The sequence below is a fragment of the Strongylocentrotus purpuratus genome, unplaced genomic scaffold (genome assembly GCF_000002235.5).
Source record: "Strongylocentrotus purpuratus isolate Spur 01 unplaced genomic scaffold, Spur_5.0 spur5_contig_865, whole genome shotgun sequence".
Taxonomy (NCBI): Eukaryota; Metazoa; Echinodermata; class Echinoidea; order Camarodonta; family Strongylocentrotidae; genus Strongylocentrotus; species Strongylocentrotus purpuratus.
Window position 1 is genome coordinate 1,281,173 of NW_022145574.1, and position 14,843 is coordinate 1,296,015.

General features: G+C 36.5%; 1 protein-coding gene across 1 annotated transcript; it reads left to right on the top strand.

The window, feature by feature from the left end:
* Positions 1-9,131: 9,131 nt before the first annotated feature.
* On the top strand, positions 9,132-14,843 carry LOC585121. Its single transcript, XM_795228.5, has 3 exons — positions 9,132-9,293; positions 11,369-11,506; positions 14,084-14,843. Exons 1-3 carry the CDS (start codon positions 9,239-9,241, stop codon positions 14,299-14,301), a joined length of 411 nt encoding a protein of 136 aa, XP_800321.1. The 5' UTR covers positions 9,132-9,238; the 3' UTR covers positions 14,302-14,843.

Genomic DNA, 14,843 nt, shown 5'->3' on the forward strand with positions numbered 1-14,843 from the left:
AAATTTGAAAACACTCATTAACGCTCATCGTATTAAGGCGTCTCTCCATTTCGCTAGTCTATTGATCACGTTGAAACCTTTATATCCGTAGTTCCGATTTATATCCAGAAAAAATGTATACTAAACAGTTCTGAACCGGTTGTGACATCAGTTGCATGGAGACCTATGGCACAGGTATGAACAATGTTCAGAATTATATCGCGTGATATTATATACTTCCAAGAATGATAATGTTTAGGTAGCAGTAGTCATACAACGCTTCGACCTATATCCGTTTTGGTGTGCTTCCCAACGGAAGCTGGATCGGAAATCAAACCAGCTCATAAAAGTCTTTTTTTCAAGAATTCAACCTTCATCTTGCCATTTCTGATGCCAAGCCAATAACTAACACGATGACAACTAGTTTCGATAATCAAGTAATGTAATAGACCATTTTTGAAATGTATAATTTAATGCACACTTTTATAAGTGCCTCGTTTCAATCACCTGTTACGAATAATATTGTATTCAATAATTGATGCTAGCTAAGACAAGCCTTAAAGCTTATCTGCCGTAGTTTACAGGAGGGATTAGACCGCTCTGCAAGGTCACTGGACAGGTGGTTATCTCATCAACTCAGCTCTCAGTTAACATAAGAAAAAGAGGATCATGGGGGACTAATGGTCACCGATTAGGCATTGTTTGTTATAATTGAGGGCGCAAGTAGCTACCAGTAGTGCAGTGGGCCTTTAAAGGGCCACTCTAACCAAAACAGGCTAACAAAATGAAGGGAAAAACAAAAACATTTAGAATAATTTATGACGGAGATTCCGAACGTGACAATTATTTTCTTAGAAATTATAAATAATTCTGGAATCTACCTTTAAACATGACGACTCAGAACGCTCAGAAAAAAGTCCAGTTTCGTGGCTGTATTGCGCAATAGCATAGGACGTCACTGCAGGAGACTCTCCGGTGAAAAGGAGGGTTATTTAGGCATTAACATTTCTTTAAAAGGCAAACCATGATATTAATTGAAGGAAGAAAAAAAACATTCATCCGAAAAATAATATGCACTTGATAATCCCAGTACGTTTCTGGCAATTTCGCCATTCCTAATTAATGAGATCGTAAGATCTATTTTGTAGGAAAAATCGGATATTCCCGCAATGACGTCAAATGCGTCATCAAGCCACTTGACCGTAATAACTATTACCCTTTTTTCAAGGGGCGTAGCTCAGCAGGCGTGAGATCTGTGAAGAATGGATGGTTATTATCATTTTTTGTCAATTTAGAGATTTTCTGAAACATCAGAGGCTGGAATATTAATAAGAAAATGCGTATTAATGTTTTGAAAGGCTATGTTAGTTGGGTTAGAGTGGTCTCTAATGTTTGTCCTACGCTACCACATGTAATTTTATTCAAATTCTTTATTCTTATTTCAATAGCGCTGCGTGAACAATGCGAACCTGACAATGACGTTTTACGTAATCCGAACGTTATTTCTATAGGATTAACCGGAATGTTTCGAAATTGAACCGGGCTTGAAATTGTCGAAAATATTGGCGATCATATTCCGCTATTATCTAAAGCCCAGCCATTGTTGAGTGCAACATTATAAAGGATCTAGGAGTTTGTATAAATTTGGGCAAAATAATAATAATATAATTCATGTCATTGCTATTCAGAATTCTGTATACCAGTTTACCATTTCGGAAAGTTTGCGATTCCTTGGCTTTCGTAAAGGTCGGGTGACCTCCAAATATAAGTTGATTCCTGTTGATGTGTAGGGCTGCATACAACTCATATCTTGTTTTTCAAACATCTAAATATATTTCATAGATTCTAAAATATGTTTTAAAGCAATTTTCTCAGACCTGCTAAGTTCCACCCTCAAAAAATGCCCCGGATCTCATTCATCTTGTGACAGCATCCGTCAATCATTAGTGAGCTAATAGGGACTTTTAGATTTACACGACGTGAACGTGGACTGCTCGTCTGACATCCTTTTAAGGCAATGTGATGTCCTTTTAAGGCACTGGCAGTGACGTCACATTGCCTTAAAAGGATGTCACACGAGCAGTCCACGTTCTCGTCGTGCACATCTAAAAGTCCCTATTATTAGGGACTTTTAGATTTGCACGTCGAAATAGTGGACTGCTACGTGTGACATCCTTTTAAGGCACTGCCCAGTGCCCGGCAGTGCCTAAACCATAAAAAGGCCGGGCTATTTGAGGTCTTAGTACGGCCGGGGGGGGGGGGGGGGGGGGGGGGGCATTGCACACATGTCTATGGAAATTTCAATTTTTTGAAAAATTTACTCATAATGGTAATTTATGCTAATAAGGTCATAAAAATCATATTTTTAACCATAAATCATATATTATTCATATTTAAGCATTCTTTTTCATTCATTAGACCATTCGGAATAATAATACAAAACAAAAAATTGGAAGAGCGAGCTTATTACTTATGTTATCTCTTTTTTTGGTAATTTCTAATGTATTTCATTGTTTTTTTAACTTATGTATTTCATTGTTTTTGTTGTTTTATTTCATTTCTAACTACAATGCAACTTTTTGACTGCCAAAACAACCACTTAAACTTTGAACAAGACCCAATAACCCATGTTTGATCTATTATTAGGAAAACTGACTTTTCCGTAGGTTTTGTACACAAATCATGAAAATGAACGATTTTCGGGCTGACATGCAAAGACAAAAGGTCACGTGACCTTGTAACCGTAGGGCCGATTTTCAAAAAAATTGTTTTAAAAGTTGCGCTAGACTCGAAAGAAAAAAGTCAGCGAGCGGCGGGGCGCCACCCATATGCGTTCACGAACAATCAGAAAAATCGTGGAGGGGGGGGGGGGGCATGATGGCCCCCCCGGCCTTATTAGGGTTAAAAGGACGTCTAATGAGGTCTTAAAGTGTAACATGGTCTTAAAGTGTAACACGACTCCCTAGCTCCTGAAAAAATAGTCCCTGTGTTGAACATGCGTACGTGGAGCTCGCAGACGCACTTTGTACTTTGAAACCTAGCTAGCTAGCACATCGAACAGCTGCATTACTATCCTGGCCAGTGTATTAGAAACTCTTTTTAGGCCTACGTTTGTCAAGAGACGAGGACCCTTTTCTCTTTCTATATAATTCCTTTTTTTTATAATGACTTGTTTTCGTTTTTCACACTCAGGCAAATTTACAGGACCTATTATCTTAGGATCTGTGTTTTTCCTACTTTTTCCTTGCTTGTCAGCACCTCGCATCCTTACTGAAGTCATTCCCTGGGCCCTGCTTATTATTCCTACTTTTATCTATAATCTTTTTTTGACGCAAACCAATTCTCTTCCATCCCCTTCGTCTTCTTATCAATTTTATACCTTATATAGCAAAGATTTCGTTATATCACTGCTCTGCACAGCACTTGAAACACCGTCCTTTGCCATTTGCATTTTGTTTCATTCTTTCTACCTAATATTCTTCTCTTAATCTGTTTGCTGTATGTTTGCATTATCAGGTACTCCCAAATGTATGCATTTTGCTTGAACATCTACTTAATTGTCAGCGCTCACAAGGCATTAACATTTGTTTATCTTGGAGCACTGGCCAGTTCTGTTTAAAATATATTCATATTTCTTTATGTATGTTTTAGTGTATACTGATGTTTTTTTGTATTCAGAACTGAAAATGAATAAAAGAAATAAAATAAAAAGAATAGTTTCCCTTCTTCTGTCGTCTTCCTTTCATTCATATTATTTCTTTTCCTTTCATTTCATTTTTTCTTTAATAAAACATTTCATGTTTCTTTTTTTTCGTAGTTCGTTTTTCCCATATTCTTTATTTCTTCCATTAATTTTTTTTTTATAATTATGTGTCTTCGTTTTTTTAACTCTTTTTACTTTCTTTCTATTCTTCCTTTTCTTTTCTATCTCATTTTCCCTCCTATATTGGCAACGTTTTGTGTATGGGATAAACAAAAAATACCTACTCATGGAACTATGTGCTCTGATCGGTCTTTATTCCCCTCTTTTTTAAGATGTTGAATTATTGCTGCCAACTAGCTAGTTAGCCCAATTTAAGCCTCGGTCACAAATGCCATTACGAACGATTTTCAGACAATGGAAATTCGAGAAGACAATGGAAAAACAGGGAGATTCGTACAAAATTATCGTTCGTACGAACCATTTGTGACCGTAGCATAAGCGAGAGCGAGCATTACACATACAATCATGTACAGCTAGCTAGCTACAGCTGTGCGTACGCGCCGCGCGCACGCAGCGACTATTTTTTCAGGAGCTAGGGAGTCGTGTTACACTTTAAGACCATGTTACACTTTAAGACCTCAACAGACGTCACATTGCCTTAAAAGGATGTCACACGTAGCAGTCCATTATGTCGGCGTGCAAATCTAAAGGTCCCTATTAACGGACAGTTGGACAACTCTTCAACCTTCATTTTTTTTTCGGGGGGGGGGGGGGGGGGAGGTGCATGAGTTATATGTATGTGCGTGTGTATGTGTGTGTTGTGTCGTAAAAGTCTGCTTCAGAATACTTCGGAGCACAGAACAAGATGAAATAAATGACTAATTCCTTGAGACTAGTGAAACCTCAAATGTTCACCCAGATCGAGGGCATTGGCAGGAAATGATGATCGAGTCATTCGACAAACATCCAGACTTGGCAACGCAGTGCGCTAAGAGGATAGTGGGCTGTGTGTCCGGACGCTGAGGAAAATCAAAGCTTTCACTTAACGTTTGTCTCTGGCATCAAATAGCACCCAATATTGTCCAACATAGGCATTTAAAGAAACTTTTTTTCAAATTACTGTTTGAAATAAACTGTTCGGACATACGACTTGTAAAGGAATACCTAACGATACAGTGAATAGCATTGTTGTATATTCAAAAATGATTTAAGAGCTGTATTAAAGGTTGCTGAAACTACAAACATCAAATCCGGACCAAGATTGTTTAAAGGAATAAACTGTGGAATTCACTTTCAAATGATATTATACAGTGTAATTCGATACAAATTTTCAAAAGGGGACTTAAAAGCTTTCTTCTGAATAGTTACTATAGGCTATTGCATTCCCCAATCAAATATAATTTGTAGTGTGACTTTATGCAACTTTGATTGTTTCTTTTTATAAACATGTATGTATTTATCAATGTTTTGCGTTTAAAAGTGATTTTTTGTATTACTGAATCAGTTATTGTTATTGTTGTTGTTTTTTTCTCATAAAATAATAATTCATAATAATTACTTTTACAGGGGGGCTTACAACCTACAAGCTCTGCTTTTTAGTCGGCCCTCCTTCCCTTTCAATTTCATGTTTATTTTTTTAATGTATTGTATTGTGCAAATTTCTGATCAGGAAGTGACGATCTTTATTCGAAAATCATCCAACTTGCGATCAGGAACTGACGATCTTTGTTCGAAAATCATCCAACTTGCGATCAGGAACTGACGATCTTTATTCGAAAATCATCCAACTTGGCAACGCAAAGCGCCAACAAGAATTGCGGTTTGTGTGTCCGGACGCTAAGGACAATTAAAGCTCTCACTTATGTTTGTCTTCAGACATAAAGAATAATATTCATCAAATAACACTTAATATTATCCAGCACAAGAGTTTAAAGAAACTTCTTCAAGTTATTGTTTGAAATAATCTGTTCGGACGCACAACTTGTACATGGATACATAGTGAAACAGTAAATAGCAATGATTTATAAAGATAAATATACAAACATTATCTAAAAATTGTATTGAAGGTTGTTGCAACTACAAACTCTGGAACAAGTTTGTTTAAAGGAACTATTTTAAATATCCTCAAATCAGCTCGGTAAAAAGAAGTGTCAGCGACTGACATAAGACTAAACTTTCTATCATTGATAAAAATTCACCTTAAAGTGGAAGTCCACTCTGATATTAAGTTGGTTTTAATAAAAAGCAGAAAAATGAGAGAAACAGCTCAGTGAAAGTTTGAGCAAAAGCCTATTCGAAATAAGAAAGTTTAGCATGGTGCGATCAATCAAGTCACAAATTTGCCTTAATATCTTTTTAAATTTTTTAATACAACCCCTGTATAAAGTTTATTACGTCTTAAATAACTGAGACAATACAAACTTATGACATTATCTGTATTTAGCGCAACTGGAAGAGTAGCTCACACGATACGTCACAGTATTGCCAGTTTGTGTTTCACTGATGAAAACTTCAAACAACATCAAAACTTTCCTATTTTAATCTGATACTGCTCGTACTTTTACTGATGTCTCTCATCTTTCTGCTTTTATTTAAACAAGAAAATATCCGGGTGGAACCCCCCTTTAAATGTAAAACAAATGAGTATAGTCCCTCTATGGACCCCGCTAACTCTTTGCATATTTTTTCCCCATAAAAAAGTTACAGTCATTCTCTTGTTGTGTCCCATGTATGCCGATTCATGCTGGCTACATATGAAGATGTGCTATATATGCGTTGAGTCACGGATCAAGGCTAAGCCCTTGTCAATTTACACCTCGTATCCGTATGCTGAGATAAATTATCGAAATCCAATATTTTTGAGGTAATCAGCGCTGGGGGAGAGGAAGGGGGAATATGATTTGGTAAATGCCCCACATTTCGTCACCCCCAGGGTTTCAGGGTTTGCTGCGTTTCGAACGGAAAGGGGGATTTTCTGCGTCAGAGGTTGGCAAAGTGAAAGTTTTGTTTCCCGTCGTATTCCCGGGTCAAGCTCGCTATCCATCTCTCTCTCTCTCTCTCTCTCTCTATCTCTCTCTCTCCAAAGTGCCATATCGATTGACTTTGGCAATCATGCTGTTCCACAACCCTCGGTTCCTAGCCTTCTCTATTAGTACCACTCCCAGTTCTTTCACTCCTCTCCCTTCCAACTATTTCTGCAGACTCTCCATCCAAAGTATCCTCCTCCATAAGGACCGCTATTCATGAGGACCATTATTCAGAAGGACCGTTATCCATGACGCACGACAAAATGAATTGTTCTTATTTATGAATAGCGGTCCCTACAGATAGCGAACAAACCATAGACAATTTACCTCGCTGTTTATAAGGACCGCCATTCATAAGAACCATTATTAATACGGACCGCTATCCATAACGCGCGACAAAATGAATTGTTCTTATTTATGAATAGCGGTCCCTACAGATAGCGAGCAAACCATAGACAATTTACCTCGCTGTTTATAAGGACCGCCATTCATAAGAACCATTATTCATATAACTCGTTACAAAATGAATAGCGATCCTTTATTTAATAGCGGCCCTTATAAATAGCGAACAAACCATAGACAATATTTACCTCGCTATTCATAAGGACCGCTATCCATAACGCGAGACAAAATGAATTGTGATCATTTATGAATAGCGGCCCATATAACTAGCGAGCAAACCATAGACAATTTACCTCGCTGTTTATAAGGACCGCCATTCATAAGGACTATTATTCATAACGCGTGACACAATGAATTATGATCATTTATGAATAGCGGCCCCTATAAATAGCGAACAAACCATAGACAATTTACCTCGCCCTTTATAAGGACCGCCATTCATAAGGACCATTGTTCATATAACTCGTTACAAAATGAATAGCGATCCTTTATTTAATAGCGGCCCTTATAAATAGCGAGCACACCATAGACAATTTACCTCGCTGTTCATAAGGACCGCCATTCATAAGGACTATTATTCATAACGCGTGACACAATGAATTATGATCATTTATGAATAGCGGCCCCTATAAATAGCAAACAAACCATAGACAATTTACCTCGCTGTTCATAAGGACCGCTATTCACAAGGACCACTTTTCATAAGGACCGCTATCCATAACGTTTGACTAAATGAATAGCGGTCTTTTACAAATAGCGGTCCTTAAAATTAGCGAGTAGACCCCGTATGCCCAAAAGGGGAAAATTACTCCAACAAAATAATATGACATATTATATTGGAGTTTGTTATTTTTAGCGCGGACATCACACTTGACTATTGACTTCAGTAAATCAACCCACAAATTTATAATACTCGTATATAAGTCTCCTTTATTCTCTGCGTCGGGATATATATATATATATATATATATATATATATACATACATATATATATATTAATAATAATTATGATAGACGTTATGCTTTCCTAAGTAACAATCATGTCAGTTTCTTTAAAAGTTTATATCATCATCCCGAATATTAGATTCAAATATTAATGCTACAACAAAAACAAATAAGGTTGTACATTGTATTGTAAATTGGGTTAAAGGGAACTTGCTCCTACGTCAGTCGAAAGTCCCTTCCTCCACATACGCACCTTTCGAGTTTGGTAAATGGCCTATGAACAAATTCCCTTTAACCCGATATACAATACATTGTACATCCCTATTTCTTTATATTTTTGTTGTAGCACCTGTGTGATGATGATAATAATAACAAGAAATATTTATAATAATAACGACACGATACTAATATTACTGACACAACAATAATGATAATGATTATGATAAACAAGAATATTAATAATACAAATGATAACGATAGAAAAAAAGAGACTTTTGTGGACTTATGTTGTATTTACATTTGTTTTCACACAGTCAATAGTGTTGATTATGAAACAAACACAATTCTACTGGATCCATTAGAAGGGGAGGGGGAGAAAAGAGATAAAAAGGGCGGAGTGGGTGAGGGCCTGAATGAATTTGTATGCTTGTGCCCCTCTGCCCCCTTTTACGAACCGTGTTTTCAAAGGGTAAGACGTAGGCGTATTATTAACAGGATATCATGCCGACGCCCGATACAAAAACAAGGGGGTGGGGGTGAGAGCATGTAGAAAAAACTAAGACAAATTGAGGCGTGGCACCACTGATTTGGCACATGGTTGTACTCTCTAGGTATGTTGAATATTTTATCATGCTGAAATAGGATTATATTCTATTTGACCATTTTAGTTCTAATCACCCCAAATATCATTGTCCATTACATAAAGTACCATCACATATTACAACCGCACCGTTTGAAAACTCCATTATTCATGGAAAAGAGGCACACGAAACAAAACTTTAAATCATTTTGGCCGTCAGAAATTATGAGATGAAAAAAAAAAGTACGAGCGCGCGTCAGTTCCAGGTCCCCCTTCCCACCCTTCAAATATTTCAGTGAATGACTTTGTCGATCGTGGACGTGTATTTTCAATTTCTTCCCTTCTGCTCCTTTTTGGTCGTCGTAAACGAATCGAGATAGAAAATGGCTTCCACTTTTGGTTTTATAACTATCTTAGGCGCTTGTCTACTTGTTACAGGTAAGTTCGCTCCATTGTTTACAGGTATATTATGGTTCAATAACTTATGCTAAATCATTGAAAGGAATGTTACTTTAAACAAAAACATATGATATATTATTCAAATGTAGGCTTCTGTATCTAAACAAATATGATATATATTTCAAAGGTATTGATTCAAATATATGTCATATTTTTTAAAGGTATGTTATATAATTCAAAACATATGTAATATTATTTTAATGTATGTTAATCCAGTGTTCAAAGCTATGATATATTATTCAAAAGTATGATATATTATTCACACCTTATTTATGTTATATCATTCAAAGATATGTTCCATTGTTTAAAGGTAACTTAAAGCCTATTGTACGCTGTTGAGTTTGAGTTTATTAACAACAAAAATAATAACAAGTAAAAAAAAAAAAATTAAAAAAAAAACAAAAAAAACAACATAATGTATCAAGCATGATTACATAAAATATAACAATATAACACAAGATCGATAACATTACACAGAATAATATAAATATTGTTTTACAAAGTATGTCGTATACAAATGGAATAAAATATTATGTGTACACTTTTGTTGTTAAAGGGGGTACCAGAAGTTAGCACAAGTGCTAGTCGAGTCTGGTTCCCTGTCTTTGGCAAGAATTTTAAAACTATTTTTTTTTTTTTTTTTTTTTTTTTTTTTTTACTATACTACATTATATACATGTAACATAAACTATATAAGTAAACAAAGAAATAGAATAGTACTTTAGAAGTATTCCTTACTTAATATACATGGAAGTCAAATGTGTGTTGACTTCCGTATCAATACCAAACATACAGTAAATAAAAAATATATCATTATCTAGTGATCTTTTTAGAAATTTTCTAATCTGAGATTTCTTTTTGCCATTTTAAGAAGTTTTAACTTTTGTTTAACTCAAAGTATTTAGATGTTTCTTTAACCCCTTCCGAAAAGCATTTTTAGATCGTATTCCTCTTAAATCGTATGGTATACTATTCCATATTTTCACGCCCATAAATGATATTGAAAATTGACCTTGTGTGTTTTTGCATTTAGGCAGATATAGTTGTCCTTGTTCTTTGCCCCTTGTGCCATATCTGTGCTCTATTACCTGACAGTATTCAATTAAGGAGTGAGGAAGATTGCCATTTAATAAGTCATAGATGAAGGTTGAGACAGATAGGAAATGAAGGTTGTAAATACTTAAAACTTTTATCTTTTGGAACAAGGGTCCCGAATGGGTACTTCTTGAGCTAAAAGTTATCGCTCTCATTGCCATTTTCTGGGTAAGGAAAATACAATTCAAGTTGGTTTTGTATGTGGTTCCCCATACTTCAATTCCATACAAAATATGTGGCTGGATTAACGCTTTGTATAATAGCACTAAAATGTTCTGTGGGAAATAATGCCTTATTCTGAACAAAATTCCGACTTTTGAACGAATATTTCGATTTACCATTTTTATATGTTCAATCCATGTGAGATGCTCATCAATTTGTAGTCCTACAAAAGATGCCTTATCTACTTCAAGTAATTTAGATCCAGATATTTCAAGAGCACCTTTTACTTGGACAGATCTCCTTTTGCCCTTTATTATCATATAATTTGATTTGCTTAGGTCAAGAGATTTGGAAAGAATTAATGGAACCATATACAGATAATAAGAATAAAACATTGATTTGAATTCTTTTCCTATCCTTTTAAACGGCGTATAGTATTTAATTATGAAATAGCTGGTTTGCTAGTAGAAGTGTAAAAGCAGTAAGATGCAAGCAATAGCCTAGATTAGATACCCATGTCATCCTGGGCCCCGTCTTACAAAGCGTTACGATTGATCCAAATCAATCGCAAGGCATCCAATCAATCGTAAGTTTGCAATATTCTATCTCTTACATAGTTGCGATTGACATCAATTGCAAATAAGTTGCGATTTATATTAACTCTTTGTAATACAGGGCCCTGTACCATGTTTATACACCTGTACTTGTAAATAAAGATATATAATTTATATGTATGATTTATAAATCATAAAATGTTAATCAGTTAAATATAATTATTGACGGTTATTTCCTTACAGTTACGGCTTTAAATTGTTATACATGTAACAACTGTGCCAAGACAGCGACCAACCTCCAGCAGACCAGCCGTCTTTGTCCCGCCGGAGTGATGGGCATGGCTATCCCTCAGTGCTATCATGAAATGACAAGCATGGGCAGTAAGTTTCGTTCTTTGTTGGATGATTTGTTTTTATCTCACTGCTATTAAATCCCCTCTGCACTACTTATAGCTACTTGCGCCCTCTATATAGCAAACAATGCCTAATCGGTGCATGTTGGTCTCCCATGATCCTCTTTTTCTTGTGTTAATGGAGAGCTGATTTGATAAGATAACTACCTGTCAGTGACCTTGCAGGGAGGTTTAATCCCCCCTGGCCAAACTAGTACAGACGGTCTTTAAAGAATATGTTTGCTTGTCTATAAGCAGTCAGCGGACCGACATCTTTAGAGCATGCCGAGGGCTTGGTAATGAGGTTGAATGCCTTAATAAAGGGCACGAGCGCACTGACTTTGCTTCGAACCCGGAACCTCCGGGTTTCGAGACCACTATTCTACCACTGAGCCATCGCGCCTCCTACGTGCGAGACCAAACTAACTCTTGTACGTCAAAGATTATGAAACGGAACTGAAATGGGTGCGGAAAATTGCCTAAGTGGCAGACAAAGGGTTATTAAAGAGCTCATCCATTTCAAGCCATACTATACTAGAAGCACAACCGCAACATCCCCTCTAGCGGCATCTATTAAAGGTCAGCTGTAATTCGCTGCTTCCCTAGCTGCGATGTTGGTTCTCTCATCGAAACCTCCGTCTCCAAAGTAGAAATTAGGTATTTGGTTACGCACTGTTGGCAAAGGGACCATGAGATGGCGTCGTGCAATAAACGCTACGCTACGGCACACAGTTCATCAGTTCAGTATCGCTTTAATATTGGCATAGTTTATGTTTGCGTGACAGCGCCCTTCCTCTCAACGCGTACATATGAACGTGTGGGCACAAATCCCGGATGAGAAGGGGGAGGGGGATCAAATATGTTCAACGATTTTAAGTCTTTAGTCTTTAAATTATGGCAACAAATAAATCACGGAAAACTGTTACATTTCAGGCACTTTTTGCATTCCCAGTATTTTTTTAATTTAAAAAAATAAATAAATTGTTTAATTAAACTTTGTTTTGGAAAAAGAGAAGCGCCAAAAGTGAATGTGATATTTTTTTCTTTCTTCTTCTTGCTTGTCTGAGAATTTTATGAGCAATTTCCGCGCATGTTCCGTCCCTGATTTTGAATAGGACCCCAAATAATGACGTCAGGTGCTTATAATTACCCACTGTCGGTGATCGTTGTTTCCACATAGAATTACGCACGACGCACACCCACCCACATGTTAACGTACACGTATGTGGTATGGTTTGGGGCACACATTAATAGCATTTGAAAACAGATTTTCTTTGATAGAGTGTTTGCTTTTGTTTTTGCATTGTGTGGGCGGGCGAGCGTGCGTGTAGGTGTGGGAATGTTGTGTTTCGATTGTCGTCTTCCGGGTTTTCTTTGTAGAGATCAGTGTGTGTATTCCCTTAAAATATATGGAACGTGATCGATGCAAATAACAATGTTCGTGTTTGACTTTATCAACATTTCTGTGAATGTATTTCAAAAAGTTCAAGGGAACAGTTTGAAAGCTTAAGTATTTTTTATATATAAGATATTTAGCACGAGTGTTTATAAACGTCTGACAAGAAATCAGTGACAATGATTTACAAAAGCAAGGTCCTCTACCTTACATAATGTCCAATTAATCTCTTTAAAAATAAAAGCGTTATTGTTTTTTTTTTTAGGGGGGGGGGGGGGGGGGGAGGGGCATCCATTGGCTTCACCCTAACCTGAATACCTCACTGAATATAGGATCATAATTACTTGCTTTATGCTAAATTGTCTTAATAATGCAATTACGTATTGCAATTAACCTTTTTTGGTATAGCTTTAGTCTATAGCACATAAACCATAGTGTTTTCTTTATGAAATTCATTATCATAACAATAGCCATTGTGTTCTTGAATTTAAAAGTTTTCTAAACTTATTTCTCGGTTCTAATTTCTTCATAACTAGAATCTTCATCGTTATTATTATCACTGATATTCTAGTGCTAATACATATGAAGTAGAAGTCATGATTACTAAACCTATCCTCAAAATGTCCATGGGCCTATGATATTTATTACTTATAAATAATTGATATCATGATTATGATCAATTGCGCCATCATTACTTTTTTAATGATCCTCCTGATCCACACTTTTGTTGTAACGATAACAACTTTGATACTCTATTTTTGACTCAATCATTATTATTGTCATTTTCATGAAAACGGCAATTAAAGAGAATATAATAAGTATGATAAGGAATACCTATCATCGTTAATATAATAAAACTGTTATCATTATTATAGTTATAATGACTGCTTTAATATTCGAGTCATAGTTGTTTTTATAGGCTCCCGGGGAGGTTACATCGGGCTATCACCCCTCGGCACGCCTCGGGGCGATAGCACGATGTAACCTCCCCTTGAGCGTATAAAAACAACTATGTCTCTCACAGCAGTCATTATTACTATACTATTACATGTACTATTTATAATTATAATTACCTTTGTTATTATCATTTTGTTCTTATTGTTACTTTAATTATAAAAATTGATAAGTGAATACGAATTTTCATCGTTTTTATCACTGTTCTTTTCTCAGCATTAAACCGGGGTTGCACAAACCGCTCCGACTGCACCTCCCGATCCACCCAGCGTATGGAACGTCAATGTGGTCCCGGAGTACAGCCCCCTTGCTTCGCTTGCTGTGAAACCGACAACTGTAACGTTGGAAACGGCGCCGCCATGACAACGGTATCCATGGCTACGTTCCTTCTCCTTCTCGTCCCATCCATCCTCTCCATGTTTGTCAGCTGGTAGAAAAAAATTCTTTTGAAGAGGAAAACCGGACGAACAGGGAAATATTCCTGTTAAGGGACGGACTGCATGCAAACACATGGGCGGGGGGATAACAATTTTTTTTAAGAGCCGGTAGGAGTGTAAATAATTATTAATCGTCAGACTATTCGCTTTGTATTGTTTCTAGATTTATACTTGTTGTAAAGTGTGTAGCATTGTTGTTTGCAAAAAAGTATTACCATGAAAAGGCAATGGACAACGATAGACAGCAGGAACGCAATACTTGGATCGTGTCATGTGAGTGTCTTCCGAGGATATGTTTCTTCATTAGGGATGTCTTTTCTATTCTCCCAAACCATTTAACTTTCCCCCGTTGTCTATCTCACTATCTCCCCCCCTCTCTCTCTCTCTCTCTCTTGCTCCCCCTCCTCTCTCTCTCTTTCTATTTTATAATGGAAAAATTGACCTATATGTACCCTCGGGTCAACGTCACTTACTAGTCAAATTTTTTGTTGTTGATACTTCGTAAAATGGTTCTATGATCTTTGTAAAGCATTATCATT

Excerpts from the sequence above, each read along its gene's own strand:
- LOC585121 (XM_795228.5), top strand. The coding sequence starts at position 9,239 with ATGGCTTCCACTTTTGGTTTTATAACTATCTTAGGCGCTTGTCTACTT. Across the intron at positions 9,294-11,368 it reads CGCTTGTCTACTTGTTACAG|TTACGGCTTTAAATTGTTAT; the intron begins GTAAGTTCGCTC and ends ATTTCCTTACAG. Across the intron at positions 11,507-14,083 it reads TGAAATGACAAGCATGGGCA|CATTAAACCGGGGTTGCACA; the intron begins GTAAGTTTCGTT and ends TTCTTTTCTCAG.